General features: G+C 50.4%; 1 protein-coding gene across 4 annotated transcripts in view; it reads right to left on the reverse strand.

Annotated features, from left to right (window-relative positions):
- Positions 1-11,707, reverse strand: part of tonsl (tonsoku-like, DNA repair protein) — a 22,542-nt gene extending 10,835 nt beyond the window's left edge. For 2 of the 4 annotated variants that reach the window (XM_064301040.1, XM_064301035.1), the window contains exons 1-17: positions 11,430-11,707; positions 10,635-10,730; positions 10,023-10,165; positions 9,586-9,769; positions 9,112-9,241; positions 8,389-8,560; positions 7,689-7,803; positions 7,109-7,254; positions 6,639-6,791; positions 6,257-6,382; positions 5,774-5,951; positions 5,453-5,508; positions 4,211-4,300; positions 3,786-3,858; positions 3,301-3,464; positions 2,384-2,507; positions 258-478 (exon numbers count right to left, since the gene is read on the reverse strand). In XM_064301040.1, coding sequence (XP_064157110.1) covers positions 258-478; positions 2,384-2,507; positions 3,301-3,464; positions 3,786-3,858; positions 4,211-4,300; positions 5,453-5,508; positions 5,774-5,951; positions 6,257-6,382; positions 6,639-6,791; positions 7,109-7,254; positions 7,689-7,803; positions 8,389-8,560; positions 9,112-9,241; positions 9,586-9,769; positions 10,023-10,165; positions 10,635-10,730; positions 11,430-11,454 — 2,196 coding nt within the window. In that variant the 5' untranslated portion in view covers positions 11,455-11,707. The remainder of the gene's footprint in view (positions 1-257; positions 479-2,383; positions 2,508-3,300; positions 3,465-3,785; positions 3,859-4,210; positions 4,301-5,452; positions 5,509-5,773; positions 5,952-6,256; positions 6,383-6,638; positions 6,792-7,108; positions 7,255-7,688; positions 7,804-8,388; positions 8,561-9,111; positions 9,242-9,585; positions 9,770-10,022; positions 10,166-10,634; positions 10,731-11,429) is intronic. The other 2 variants (XM_064301052.1, XM_064301042.1) reach the window with 1 other exon arrangement.
- Positions 11,708-14,161: the final 2,454 nt, after the last annotated feature.

Here is a 14,161-nt window from a genome sequence, read left to right on the forward strand (position 1 = left end):
TTTATGATTATAAGTAATCGTGCACAAGTAATGAGACGTATTCTCAATGGACTGGACCCGTGTGTTTGGGCTTTAAGGGGGGCCTTTTCTTTTCTCCACAGCGGGGTGCAGTTCCCTTTCTTTTATATAAACACACAGTCTGCAAACACAGCAAGCTACTCACCGATACGAGAGTTCTACCCCACCTGGGAATCGTCCCCTAACCGGTACCCCAACAATTTCCCCAAAGAACCCGCATCCCAGACAGACCCCCGTACCTCAAACAGAACGGTGTCTTGCGCTCGGCGCGGCTGGCCCCCGGAGCGCCTCCTGGTGGGGCTCTGTGGTACTGCACGGTCCTCCCGCCCCCTGCTCTTCTCGGGGTGCGGGTCGGGGGAGCGCTCCCGAGGGGGGGGCACCAGTGGCTCGGAGTTCTCCGCGTCGTACAGCTGGCTGTCCTGCAGCCCGTTACTGGCCCGGGCTGGCACCGCCCCCCCTGCTACGGGACAGAACAGGGAGAGGGGTTCAGATACCCCTCTGTGGGACAGAACAGGGTGAGGGGTTCAGATACCCCTCTGTGGGACAGAACAGGGTGAGGAGTACAGATACCCCTCTGTGGGACAGAACAGACAGGATGAGGGGTACAGATACCCGTCTGTGGGACAGAACAGGGTGAGGAGTACAGATACCCCTCTGTGGGACAGAACAGGATGAGGGGTACAGATACCCCTCTGTGGGACAGAACAGGGTGAGGAGTTCAGATACCCCTCTGTGGGACAGAACAGGGTGAGGAGTACAGATACCCCTCTGTGGGACAGAACAGGGTGAGGGGTACAGATACCCCTCTGTGGGCCAGAACAGGGTGAGGAGTTCAGATACCCCTCTGTGGGACAGAACAGGGTGAGGAGTACAGATACCCCTCTGTGGGACAGAACAGGGTGAGGGGTACAGATACCCCTCTGTGGGACAGAACAGGATGAGGGGTACAGATACCCCTCTGTGGGACAGAACAGGGTGAGGGGTACAGATACCCCTCTGTGGGACAGAACAGGGTGAGGGGTTCAGATACCCCTCTGTGGGACAGAACAGGGTGAGGAGTACAGATACCCCTCTGTGGGACAGAACAGGGTGAGGGGTTCAGATACCCCTCTGTGGGACAGAACAGGGTGAGGAGTACAGATACCCCTCTGTGGGACAGAACAGACAGGATGAGGGGTACAGATACCCGTCTGTGGGACAGAACAGGGTGAGGAGTACAGACACCCCTCTGTGGGACAGAACAGGATGAGGGGTACAGATACCCCTCTGTGGGACAGAACAGGGTGAGGGGTACAGATACCCCTCTGTGGGACAGAACAGGGTGAGGAGTTCAGATACCCCTCTGTGGGACAGAACAGGGTGAGGAGTACAGATACCCCTCTGTGGGCCAGAACAGGGTGAGGAGTTCAGATACCCCTCTGTGGGACAGAACAGGGTGAGGAGTACAGATACCCCTCTGTGGGACAGAACAGGGTGAGGGGTACAGATACCCCTCTGTGGGACAGAACAGGGTGAGGGGTTCAGATACCCCTCTGTGGGACAGAACAGGGTGAGGGGTACAGATACCCCTCTGTGGGACAGAACAGGGTGAGGGGTTCAGATACCCCTCTGTGGGACAGAACAGGGTGAGGAGTACAGATACCCCTCTGTGGGACAGAACAGGGTGAGGGGTTCAGATACCCCTCTGTGGGACAGAACAGGGTGAGGAGTACAGATACCCCTCTGTGGGACAGAACAGGGTGAGGGGTTCAGATACCCCTCTGTGGGACAGAACAGGGTGAGGGGTTCAGATACCCCTCTGTGGGACAGAACAGGGTGAGGGGTTCAGATACCCCTCTGTGGGACAGAACAGGGTGAGGGGTACAGATACCCCTCTGTGGGACAGAACAGGGTGTGGCCCTTGCGCCAGTGAAACTAACAATGAAGCAAAACAGGAAACAGAGGTGGGGAGATGAGGAGGTGAATGCGGACCCAGGGTAGGGGGGGTAAGAGACATACTGCGGTTGCAGTCATATTGGAGGAAACAGGGGGGGTGATGCGGAGGTAAATGGGGACCAGGAGGGGTGATAAGGAGGTAAATGCGGACTGTGGGGGTGATAAGGAGGTAAATGGGGACCAGGAGGGGGTGATAAGGAGGTAAATGCGGACTGTGGGGGTGATAAGGAGGTAAATGTGGACCAGGAGGGGGTGATAAGGAGGTAAATGCGGACGTGTGGGGTGATAAGGAGGTAAATGGGGACCAGGAGGGGGTGATAAGGAGGTAAATGCGGACTGTGGGGGTGATAAGGAGGTAAATGTGGACCAGGAGGGGGTGATGCGGAGGTAAATGCGGACGGTGGGGGGGGAGGTCAGAGTCATTCCCCACCTCTCCCCGCAGCAGCTCTCCTCAGCGCTCTCTCCATCTCGGTGCACTCCCGCCGGGTCTCCGGGTCCAGGTGCCGGCTGTACGTCTTCAGCCAGCGGCGCAGAGTGTCCTGGGGGGCTTCGCCCTGAGGGCACGGACAACACACGCACTCCAGTCAGGGCATTAGCTCTGGTCTGTACTGTACTGGAGTCAGTAAACAGCTCTGGTCTGTACTGTACTGGGTCAGCAGACAGGTCTGGTCTGTACTGTACTGGGGTCAGTAAACAGCTCTGGTCTGTACTGTACTGGGGTCAGTAAACAGCTCTGGTCTGTACTGGGGTCAGTAGACAGCTCTGGTCTGTACTGGGGTCAGTAATCAGCTCTGGTCAGCACCATACTGGGGTCTGTAAACAGCTCTGGTCTGTACTGTACTGGGGTCAGTAGACAGTTTTGGTCAGTACTGTACTGGGGTCAGTACAGTAGTGGGGTCAGTAGACAGCTCTGGTCAGCACTGTACTGGGGTCTTGGTCTGTACTGTACTGGGATCAGTAGACAGGTTTGTTCAGCACTGTATTGGGTCAATAGACAGCTCTGGTCAGTACTGTACTGGGATCAGTAGACAGCTCTGGTCAGTACTGAATTGGGTCAGTAGACAGGTTTGGTCAGTACTGTATTGGGTCAGCAGACAGGTTTGGTCAGTACTGTATTGGGTCATTAGACAGGTTTGGTCAGTACTGTATTGGGTCATTAGACAGGTTTGGTCAGTACTGTATTGGGTCAGTAGACAGGTTTGGTCAGTACTGTATTGGGTCATTAGACAGGTTTGGTCAGTACTGTATTGGGTCATTTGACAGGTTTGGTCAGTACTGTATTGGGTCATTAGACAGGTTTGGTCAGTACTGTATTGGGTCAGTACACAGCTCTGGTCAGTGTCTGACCTTAGAGTTCCTGACGGTGACGGAAGCTCCCTTCTCCACCAGCAGCTGTGCGACCTGGAAGTGTCCGCAGGACAGGGCGTCATGGAGGGGGGTCACCCCCTCACACAGCGGCCCCCCAGGGTCATTCACATGGGCCCCATGGGCCAGCAGCACAGACACAATGTCTGAGAGGGGGAGGGAGAGGTAGAAAGAGAGAGAGGAAAGGGGGGGAGAGGAGAGAGAGAGGAGCGAGAGAGACCTTCAACATAGTCCTAAAGCAAAGGCCAGTAGGAAAAACACAAAACATTTGTCACTCATTTTATGCCTGCGCTGTTACTTTCAAAATAAAAGACTTGCTTTTGTGCGTGAATAAACTAAAGACTAAGCTTATCAATGAGAAAAAAGAGCCCAAAGACAACTTGATTTTCTTCTCCATCCTGCATAGGTGAGCAGATCTGCAGTTTTTCCCCCAAAAAGAAAGCCCCCCTGATGTAGTGCTAACTCACCGCAGTGACCATGGTTACAGGCCTCGTGGAGAGGGGTCCAGCCACAGTAATCTCGGGGGTTCACTGGGTGACCCTAAAACGGACAGAAACCCGACTTTCACAACCTCGGTCCCACGTCAGAAAAAAAATAAATAAATTGCCTGCGCTTCAGGTAACGCAACTGAAATCCATGAGCTCAGGAACCGGGCACCAGGCCCCAAATGTACGCAAGCGCCCTGAGGCACTGGTCCTCTGCGGACAGCACTATGCAAACGCATTTACACAAATGAAACTGAACCGAAATGGACTCATCAACAAACAGAACGGCTTTCAGGTCCCTGATAGCCAGTCTAGCTGTCTGGGACTGCGTTGGAAACAGTGCCTCCTGGGTAAATACTGAGCCGAGAATGTGCCCCGCCCATTTTTGGGGCGGAGTCTTTCCTCACCTGTTCCACCAGGTACTGGACCTGCCGCAGGTTCCCGTCGATGCAGGCCCGGTGCAGGGACGTCTCACCCTTCTCATTTCTCCGGTTCCACTGCAGCGACAGAGAGCGACAGGTTGTTCGCGTTACAGGATTAAACTTCATTTTACATAAATATTTACAACATAAATATTAGATTAGATTCTTGTAACCCCTCCCACCCGACCAAAGGGATCACAGAGCTTCTCCACCCTAGCTCCCCAGTGGTGGAACAAACTCCCCGTCCCTCTCCGAACCTCCCCCTCACTACCCATCTTCTGCCGTGGCCTGAAGACTCATCTCTTCAGACTATCCCTAGACTAACACACCACGCTGTATATTTCACTCTAAATCCCCCCCTTTTTTTCATGACACTTGTTACATTGCCCATCCCAGCACTTTTTGGTAATTTGTATTTGTCCTAATACTGTAGCTTATTCTTCTGCCTAGTTGGCTTTGCAGAGGTTAGGTCTGAATAGTGTTCACTGTGTGAACTAAACTGTGTTCTTGGCTAGAAATAGCTGTACAAAATAAGAATTGTATCTTACTGAACCTGTGTTTAGTAGTTGTCTATGACCATGAAATGCACTTTTTGTACATCACTTTGGATAAAAGCATCTGCCAAATAAATGTAATGTAATATAATGTAGATTCAATTCAGGTCATTGCCTTCTAAGAGAACAAAATGCGTCCTCTGCATTTAGCCCATCCTAATTACTTAGGAGCAGCGGGCAGCCACAGGGCGGCGCCCGGGGACCAACTCCAGTTTCCGAGGCCAGTGTCTTGGTCAAGGGCAACGGCAGGAGTACACCCAGGCGAAATTTAGACTCTCCAATTAACCTAGCCTGCATGTCTTTGGACTGTGGGAGGAAACCGGAGTACCCGGAGGAAACCCACGCGGACACGGGGAGAACATGCAAACTCCACACAGAAGGGCCCGGGCGGGGGCTCGAACCCAAGACCTTCTTGCTAGGAGGCAACGGTGCTACCCACTGCGCCACCGTGCCAAATATATGTTTTAATGTAATTTAAAAATTTGGATAGACACAGACAGAATTATTATTGCTATAATAATAATAATATTACAGAATTTGGTAGGGTATTACTGTCAAAACTGGGCCCTGGCAATGAAAATTCTGCTCCAGAACAGAATAGGCCAATCCCCCCCAAAAGCAGCCCCTCCCTACCCCCTATACCCAAAGCCCTGCCCTCCCCCCCATCACTAACCCGTCCTGCAGTTCTCCTCCCAGGGACCATCCGGTCGTACTCTTCCAGATCCTCATCTGAGAAATACACAAATACAGCAGTCAGGCAAAAATACACAAAAAAAACACACTCAGCTTTTCTATCCTATCAGTTTATCTGGCAATCTTGATTAACATGTGCATCTGCCAACGTGTCCAGAAATGCATTAAAATGCATTTTATTACGTACAAGAAATTACCAATAATTTTGATTGGTTGGCGGCACACAGTAAGTAGATCCGCCCACAATGGCATGGGGGTCATGAAGCTTCACTCCCCGAATCCTACCGATCTATCCTCTCACCAGAGTCAGAGAGCTGGATGTCGCTATCCTCCAAGGCCTCGCTGTTCTCCTCTTCCTCTTCCTCTCCCTCGCTACCACTGTCTGCCGCACACAGCTCCTGGAGCTGGGCTGACGTGTCATCACAGTGGGCGGAGCCTCTTCGCTGCTGAGCGGCAAGCCACACCCTCAGGACCTGCCGCTGAGAAAGAAATAAAACGTTAACAATTTTTTAAAACATCCTAATTTTAATTACAAAAGTTTTATACACACCTGTAGTTTTGTGTGTGTGATTCTCTGGGCTCTACACACCTGTAGTTTTGCAGGTGTGGTTCTCTGGGCTATACACACCTGTAGTTTTGCAGGTGTGGTTCTCTGGGCTATACACACCTGTAGATTTGCAGGTGTGGTTCTCTGGGCTGTACACACCTGTAGTTTTGCGGGTGTGGTTCTCTGGGCTGTACACACCTGTAGTTTTGTGGTTGTGGTTCTCTGGGCTGTACACACCTGTAGTTTTGGGAGTGCAGCTCTCTTGGCACACTGCAGGGCGGTGCTGTAGCAGTTGTCCAGCTCCTCTAGGCTCCGCCCAGCCTCCTCTTCAGCAGCTGCGATATTCAGCCACGAATCACACTCCTGTACACACACACACACACACAGACACACACACACTTATTGTAAAAATGCACAGGTGCATAAACACATAGATGCACAGATACACAGGTGCACAGATACACAGGGGCACAGATACACAAGTGCATAGATACACAGGTGCATAGATACACAGATGTAAAGATATACAGGTGCATAGATAAACAGGTGCATAGATACACAGGCGCACAGATATACAGGTGCATAGATACACAGGTGCTTAGATACAGGCGTCCTGTACCTCCTTGGGGTTGTTCTGTCGCAGCTCCAGCTCCTGTCTGTAGTGTTCCACGGCCTTGTGCGGCTGACGGAGGTCAGCGTAGGTCGCAGCCAGGGAGACGTGGATCACAGCCAGCTCCCTGGAGGGTTTCCCCAGGGCCAGCGCGTAGGAGAGCTGCACAAACGGGCGCACGCAGGTGGACGGAGGGACGGAAAGGGCACAGCGTTATACCCCACCCCCTCTCAAAACGACAACAAAAACCATAACATATGATAAACGTAAGACACAGAATACTCCACAAAAAAATCAGGCCAATGTAGACACTAACAGAGTATTCGGCCCCAGGGTAGATGTGTAGCGGCTAACAAAGTCTTTGTAGCGGATAGGCCCCACGGTAGGTGTGTAGCGGCTAAGAGAGGTTTGTAGCGGATAGGCCCCACGGTAGGTGTGTAGCGGCTAGCAGAGAGTTTGTAGCGGTTATGTTAGCTTACCTGTGAGCGGTAGGCTTCCAGAGCCTTGCTGTAGCAGCCCACCTTGCAGTACAGGTCTCCCAGCTGCTCGGCCACACCCACGGCTTCCTGCGGCCGCCCCTCACCCAGGTCCGACAGCGCCTGCTCCAGGCGGCAGCCCTGGATCGCTACGAAAACCGAGACCATCGCCCCGTCACACATTTACGGGTTTGGAGTGTGGGTATAGAGTCTGAGAAGGAGTGTGTGTGTGTGTGCGTGCGTGCGTGTGTGTAAGTGTGTGTGTGTATGTGTGTGTGGGTGCATGCGTGCGTGTGTGGTGACGTGCGTGTGTGTGGTGTGTGTAAGTGTGTGTGTGTATGTGTGTGTGGGTGCATGCGTGCGTGTGTGGTGACGTGCGTGTGTGTAAGTGTGTGTGTGGTGTGTGTGGGTGCATGCGTGCGTGTGTGGTGACGTGCGTGTGTGTGGGGTGACATGCGTGTGTGTGGTGTGTGTAAGTGTGTGTGTGTGTGTGGTGTGTGTGCGTGTGGTTGCATGCGTGTGTGTGTGGTGACGTGCGTGTAAGTGTGTGGTGTGTGTGTGTGTGTGTTTATCTCAGCCTCACCGTGTTTGAAAGCTCTCTTCACAGCGTCTCGGTCTGAGGGCTGCTGGGAGTCCAGAGTGTACGCCTTCTTTAGAGAGCGCCGAGCTGCCACAAAGTCTCCCAGGGACAACTGCACCTACACACACAACCATTATACACACACACACACACACATTACACATGCACACATTACACACACACACACATTATACACACACACATTAAACTTGCACACACACACACACACACACATTACACATGCACACATTACACACACACACACCACACATACACACACACATTATACACACACATTAAACACGCACACATATCAAACACGCACACACAGACAACCATTATACACACACACATATTACACATACACACATTACACACACACACCACACATACACACATTACATACACACACACACACAGCGCACACACACACACCAGACACACACATTAAACTTGCACACACACACACACACACACACACACACATTACACATGCACACATTACACATGCACACATTACACACACACACCACACATTATACACACACATTAAACACGCACACATATCAAACACGCACACACAGACAACCATTATACACACACACACACACACACATACACAGGCAATGCTCTGGCCCAAAATGCACTCACGTGAAGCGAGTTGAAACGGGAGGTAGAGGTGTTCGGCGGGCCGCAGCGTTACCTGGCCGATGCTGTGGCTGCACTCGCTCTCCCCGAACTTGTCCTTCATTTTTCGGGCGCACTCCTTGGCCTGCTCCAGGCAGCGCACGGCGCTGGAGGGGGCCCCGTTGCGGAAATGGATGCGCCCCAGGTTGAATTTGGCGCGGTACAGGTCCTCCAGCAGCTGGTTCTTCCTGCCAGGACAGAAGGACACATTAATACTTACTCTTTAAAAAAATATATTTTACCAATCATAAAAACAACATAGCATAACACAACAGAAAGAGGCAGGGCTATGCAGAAAGGGGCATGGCCATGTATAAAGGGGAAGGACCAGGCAGAAAGGGGCGGAGCCATGTATAAAGGGGAAGGACCAGGCAGAAAGGGGCGGAGCCATGTATAAAGGGGAAGGACCAGGCATAAAGGGGCGGGGCCATGTATAAAGGGGCAGGACCAGACCGCAAGGGGCGGGGCCATGTATAAAGGGGCAGGACCATGCATAAAGGGGCAGGGCCATGTATAAAGGGGCAGGACCATGCATAAAGGGGCGGGGCCATGTATAAAGGGGCAGGACCAGGCAGAAAGGGGCAGGGCCATGTATAAAGGGGAAGGACCAGGCAGAAAGGGGCAGGGCCATGTATAAAGGGGAAGGACCAGGCAGAAGGGGGCGGGGCCATGTATAAAGGGGCAGGACCAGGCAGAAAGGGGCAGGGCCATGTATAAAGGGGCGGGGTCACGGCCTCACTCTGCGATGAAGATGCTCCGGCGGATGAGCTCGGTGCAGCGCTCCGGGTCCTTCAGCCCGTCGGCCACAAAGCCCAGGTTCAGGTAGAGCCGAGCCCGCATCTCACTCAGCTCCCGGGGGGGCACCACACCTGGGGCGGGGGGGCAGAGAGGACCCTGAGAGGGGCGCAGGGGAGAGAAGACATCCCCCCAAAAAAAACCCCAAAACCAACTCGAGCCGATCACGCCACCGCACTGCTCTGGAGCTGGACTGGGCTGTATGGCTCGAACTGGAGGGCGTTTCACACAGCAGGACTGCAGAGCTCGGAAAGAGCCACGCTCAAGGGGGGGGGATCTTTAATCAGTCTCATCATTTCAGAGCTGGAGGTACTGTGTATAGCAGTCTTATTTGTGAAGTTTAGAAAAGGTGTTTTGTACTTCCGTACTTGTGTATTTGTTGGTTTTACCAGAACACAAACCCCATTAAAAATCTAACCTTCCAAGCGGTCATCAACGATGGCCAAGCTCTTCCTGAAAGCGTCCTCTGCCTGGCGGAGGCTGTCCTGCGATTGGTCCGACTCGTGACGGAACAGGAAAGTCCGACCAATGGTGGCCAGCGCCCTCTGCTCCTCCGCAGCGTCCCTGACTGAGCGAGCCAGGTCCAGATGGAGATGCTGGTACTGGAGAAAGAGAGGGAGAGAGAGGGGGAGGGGGGTAGAGAGAGGAGGGAAAGGGAGAAAAAGGGGGAGAGAGGAGAAAGAGTGACAGACATGTAAGAACAAAGGAAGAGTGAGAGATGGAGAATGTATGTAGCCTCACCTGCAGGTCTTGTCTTTGGACTGTGGGAGGAAAACCACGCGGACACAAGGAGAACATGCAAAGTCCAGATCCTTCAGCACCCCATACTCGCTGGGGTAGGCCTTGCTTACTCACCTTCAAAGCTGCCTCAAAGTTTCCCAGCTCTGCAAAGCACTCTCCAATCTTCCGATTGGCTACAGCACAGCCAATCACGTCGTGCAGCACCTCAGAGAGGGCCAGTTCCTGCCGGTGTTCCTCAATGGCGGCCTGGAAGTCACCTGGGAGACAGGCGTATGGGGAGGGTTCTGCTGTCACACTGATGCACCAAGACCCCAGCTGGGACTGGCCACTGATTTTACGCAATGAATGTATTACATTCAACAGTGTAACAGGCCCAGAAATGGACCACGGAATGTTTTTCCATGTGAAAATGTCACTCATGCTTAAGTTTGCGCTATTCCAGTAAAGGAAATCAACACACAAAAATACTGTTTCTAACCCTCTGAGGAGTAGGTTTTTTGGAATGTTATTTCAAGCCAGTGTTCTAGAACCCTGTTGCTTTCAGTTATCAGTAGTTCTTGTTACATCTGCATTGGAGTGCTCAGTTAAGACAATTCTAATCACAATGAGATATTCACCTTAAAGGCTTTAATATACTTAAAGCAGGGAAAAAGCCAACGGTGCTAACTTGTTTAAGCTAACGTGCACCATTCCTGATTCCCACCAAACACTGGGTAAATTACTCACCATTTTTAGCCAGTGCCTCTCCCAGCTGGTTGCACAAGCTTGCCTCTTCTTTCAGATTGTTGCTGCCCTGAGCCTTGCTCTTGGCTTTCTGCAGCTCTGCAGTGACATCCAGACCAGAGGGAGAAAGAGAGCCAGGTGGAGAGAGAGGGAGGGAGGGAAGAGAGAAAAGGAGGGAGGAGAGAGAGATTGACAGGTTTTACCGAAATTCTCGGCTAAGCAAATGTTACAGTGACAAACGAGTATCAGAAATGCAGCACGCAACAATATCAAGAAACATATAATCAACACGCAACAAATCAAACTAGTGATATCAATCTTGCCGTAGTGGGACAAGTTTATATATATTTCATACAGCTCTGAAACAGTAGAAACCTCTTTTGCCAGGTTTGGCAAGTCAGTTGCAAGGCATTATATTCTGTTAACAACGAAACAAACTACGCCGTCTTTACTGGTTATAGCTTGCCGCTCATATTAATCAGCTGAATTCACGATGTTTCTTTTACACTGAAAATAACGTTGCTAAATGAATGCAATGTCAACATCGTTGTGTAAGTGCTTCTGCCAATCCAGACATATGCGAACTAGCTAGCCAGCATAGTGCTAATACTGGTGTTTGCTAGCTATAAAGTACAGCGATGACATTAGGTCTATAAACATCAGTGTCTGTCATATCGTGGTCTGCAACTGTCAGAAATGTCACAGAGTCTGTTAACTAATTGAGAAGTAATACAAATCGTTTCGATTCGTGTACACCGAAATCTCGCAAATTGTGACTGTATTGCAAACGACACTTACGTTTTACCAGCCGAGAAGCGCTCATGTCGGAGTTAGACTAGCTGGCTAATCCAGCCAAGGCACCACGGAAAACGGCAGAAGTCCTTAATTTCTGAAAACTTACGTGGCTGTAAGTAATCGATTTTAGTACAGCTGGTATTTTATTTCCTTTTTACGTTTTGATCATAGCTCATCGCGACAAAAACAAGGCCATTCTCACTTTCAGCTGAACTAGCAACTCCAACCTTGCTAGCTAATTGTTTTCAACTGTCTTCCTATTCGCAATACCGCGCCTGATACTGTTCTGCCAATGAGTGTCTGCGGCGCCTCTGATTGGTAGGAAATAAGTGTGACGCAACGACAAATTCTGTAGGAAATGAAAACAGAGATTGAGGACGCCATGCTTGTAGGGTCAATCGATCTACAGCAGCTGGTCCGTCCACGTAAGTGCAGGCGCAATACTCTGTGCAATGCAGTCCCACAGACAGACACTGGCACTTGGTAGTTTGGCACTCCTTCTCACTGTAGTAGAGAGATGGGTACGGTCTCTCACTGCTTTTTATTTGTTTTTTCTTTTTTTAAAATAAAAGAACAGGTTTCACTGATCCACCATCCTTGAGTGTCCCACCTTTCCCGACTGGATTTCATAGAAGCGTTTTTGAGAGGTGTCTATGGCACCGTATACTAGTTTGTTACATTACATTACATTACAGGCATTTAGCAGACACTCTTATCCAGAGCGGCTTACACAACTTTTACTTAGCACTTTACATTGTATCCATTTATACAGCTGGATATATACTGAAGCAATGCAGGTTAAGTACCTTGCCCAAGGGTACAACAGCAGTGTCCTTACCCGGGATTCGAACCTACGACCTTTCGGTTACAAGCGCAGTTCCTTACCCACTGTGCCACACTCCGTCCTATTGATCATAAGACATGGGGCCCAATTTTCGCGACAACATAAGCGCAAATGTGCCTGAGTGCAAGTGGGCTTGCTATAGTTTTTCATCCCCTGAACATAGCATTTGTCACCTGTGGGCTCCTGCCACACCTCTCACTGCAGAAAGAGGGCGCTCTTCTCTCATCACACGAACTGCTGCTCGCTGTGCAGCACACCAACAAGGAGGTGAGAGGGCAAGACTGCTGTCCAATCCGTTACATTTCACAACCTACCACACTGCCATTGGCCAGTTCAGCTCGGGGGAGTCTCTTTGAAAATCGGAGGTTGGGCGTTGCCTGTGTTGAGTGCGTTCGTCCAAACGGTTAGAAATGCTAGTGAAGAATGTCAAATCAGCCCCTTGGCCCTCGATTTGGCTCGAAGAGACGTGTCCACAAAACTGCAGACTCAAAATTTGTCAGTGGTCTTCTGTACAATATATTAAATTTCCAAGCATGAGTGAGTTTCAGTTTGAATAATTCCGCACCCTCCCTTCTCCTCCCCATCGGTTCAAGTCTCGACCCGTGTACTTTTGCTGCTGCGTCACATTCTCCAGAATAAAGTTGTATTGTATTGTATCACCAAACATGATAATCTTACTTCCTACACCTAATCTTAAAGTTTTATGAGGATGATGATGAGGACAACAGTGATGAAAATAAGAAGAAAACATATTATTATTAATATAGGTGCTTGAGTGAGGCTTTATGTAAGGGTATAAGGCTTGAGTTATTCATGAAGAGGAGTGTTGCAGAGGCCATGCTCATTGACCTCAGGCTCTGGTGCATGGCGGGTGTCCCATAATGCATCTGACCAGTGGGCTGGGAGGCTGAGAAGGCCAGAAACTACTATCGCACCCAGCAGCGGTTTTGTGGTTATTTGGTTGAGGGGGAGGGCCCTGAATTCTCTCACACCCAGCCTGCTAAACTTCACATGTGCACTGTCACACAAGCATGAGGTTTGCTGCATTTCACACCCAGGAAGTTTCCACTTGAATTTTAATTTGCTTGAGTCGGAGACTGGCCTCCTCAGTGGGCCTCAGTTCCATGTTCGGTTCTGCAAGCTGGCCCGGGAAAGGCCGGAATGTTCCGTCCTGCCACAGAATTCACATCATCTCACCTTCCCCCACTGAGCCTGCAGCCCACGGAACTGCCGCTAGCAGCTCTTTAACCTCTGCTCCCGTTTGTGTGTGTGCGTGTGTGTTTCTGTGTGTGTGTGTGTGTCGTCGTAACTGCCGTCGTTAATGTAGTCAGCTGCAAAAAGATGTTCTGGAAACTTGTTTTAACTCAAGTGAAGGACATCAGACAGCAACTGAAATATATTTGGGCCCTTATGATGTATTTTATAAATGTGCACCTAAATAAAGAATTAAAATGTGTGTGTGCATGCAATTCCTCCAAAGAGAGGTCAAAGGTCCGGCCTATCAGTTGTGTGTGTGTGCATGCATTTATGGTGAAATGACAGCCAAGCATATCTATACATTTGTCTACATGTACAATTATACTGTATGTGTATCATACCTGGGAAATTTTTAAAAATTCAAAATAATTAAACACTTTAGACATGGCCATTTTCAACAATGTTCGGGATTAAAAATTCTCCATTCATGGTTGCACATTTTGGTTATAGTAACAAAGTCCGAAATTTTTGTTCACACGTTTCATGTGAAGAGTTTAGTGTTTGAGTATCTAAGTCAGGTCTGGTCATGTGCGTGTGAGCAATTAGCTGTGGTGTGAGTGTGATTAGCGTGAAGAGCCGTTTCTGTGTGTACGTGTGAAATGGTGGCTGCACTCATCCGCCCCCCACACCCCAC

This window comes from Anguilla rostrata, chromosome 1 (genome assembly GCF_018555375.3).
Source record: "Anguilla rostrata isolate EN2019 chromosome 1, ASM1855537v3, whole genome shotgun sequence".
NCBI classification, from domain to species: Eukaryota; Metazoa; Chordata; class Actinopteri; order Anguilliformes; family Anguillidae; genus Anguilla; species Anguilla rostrata.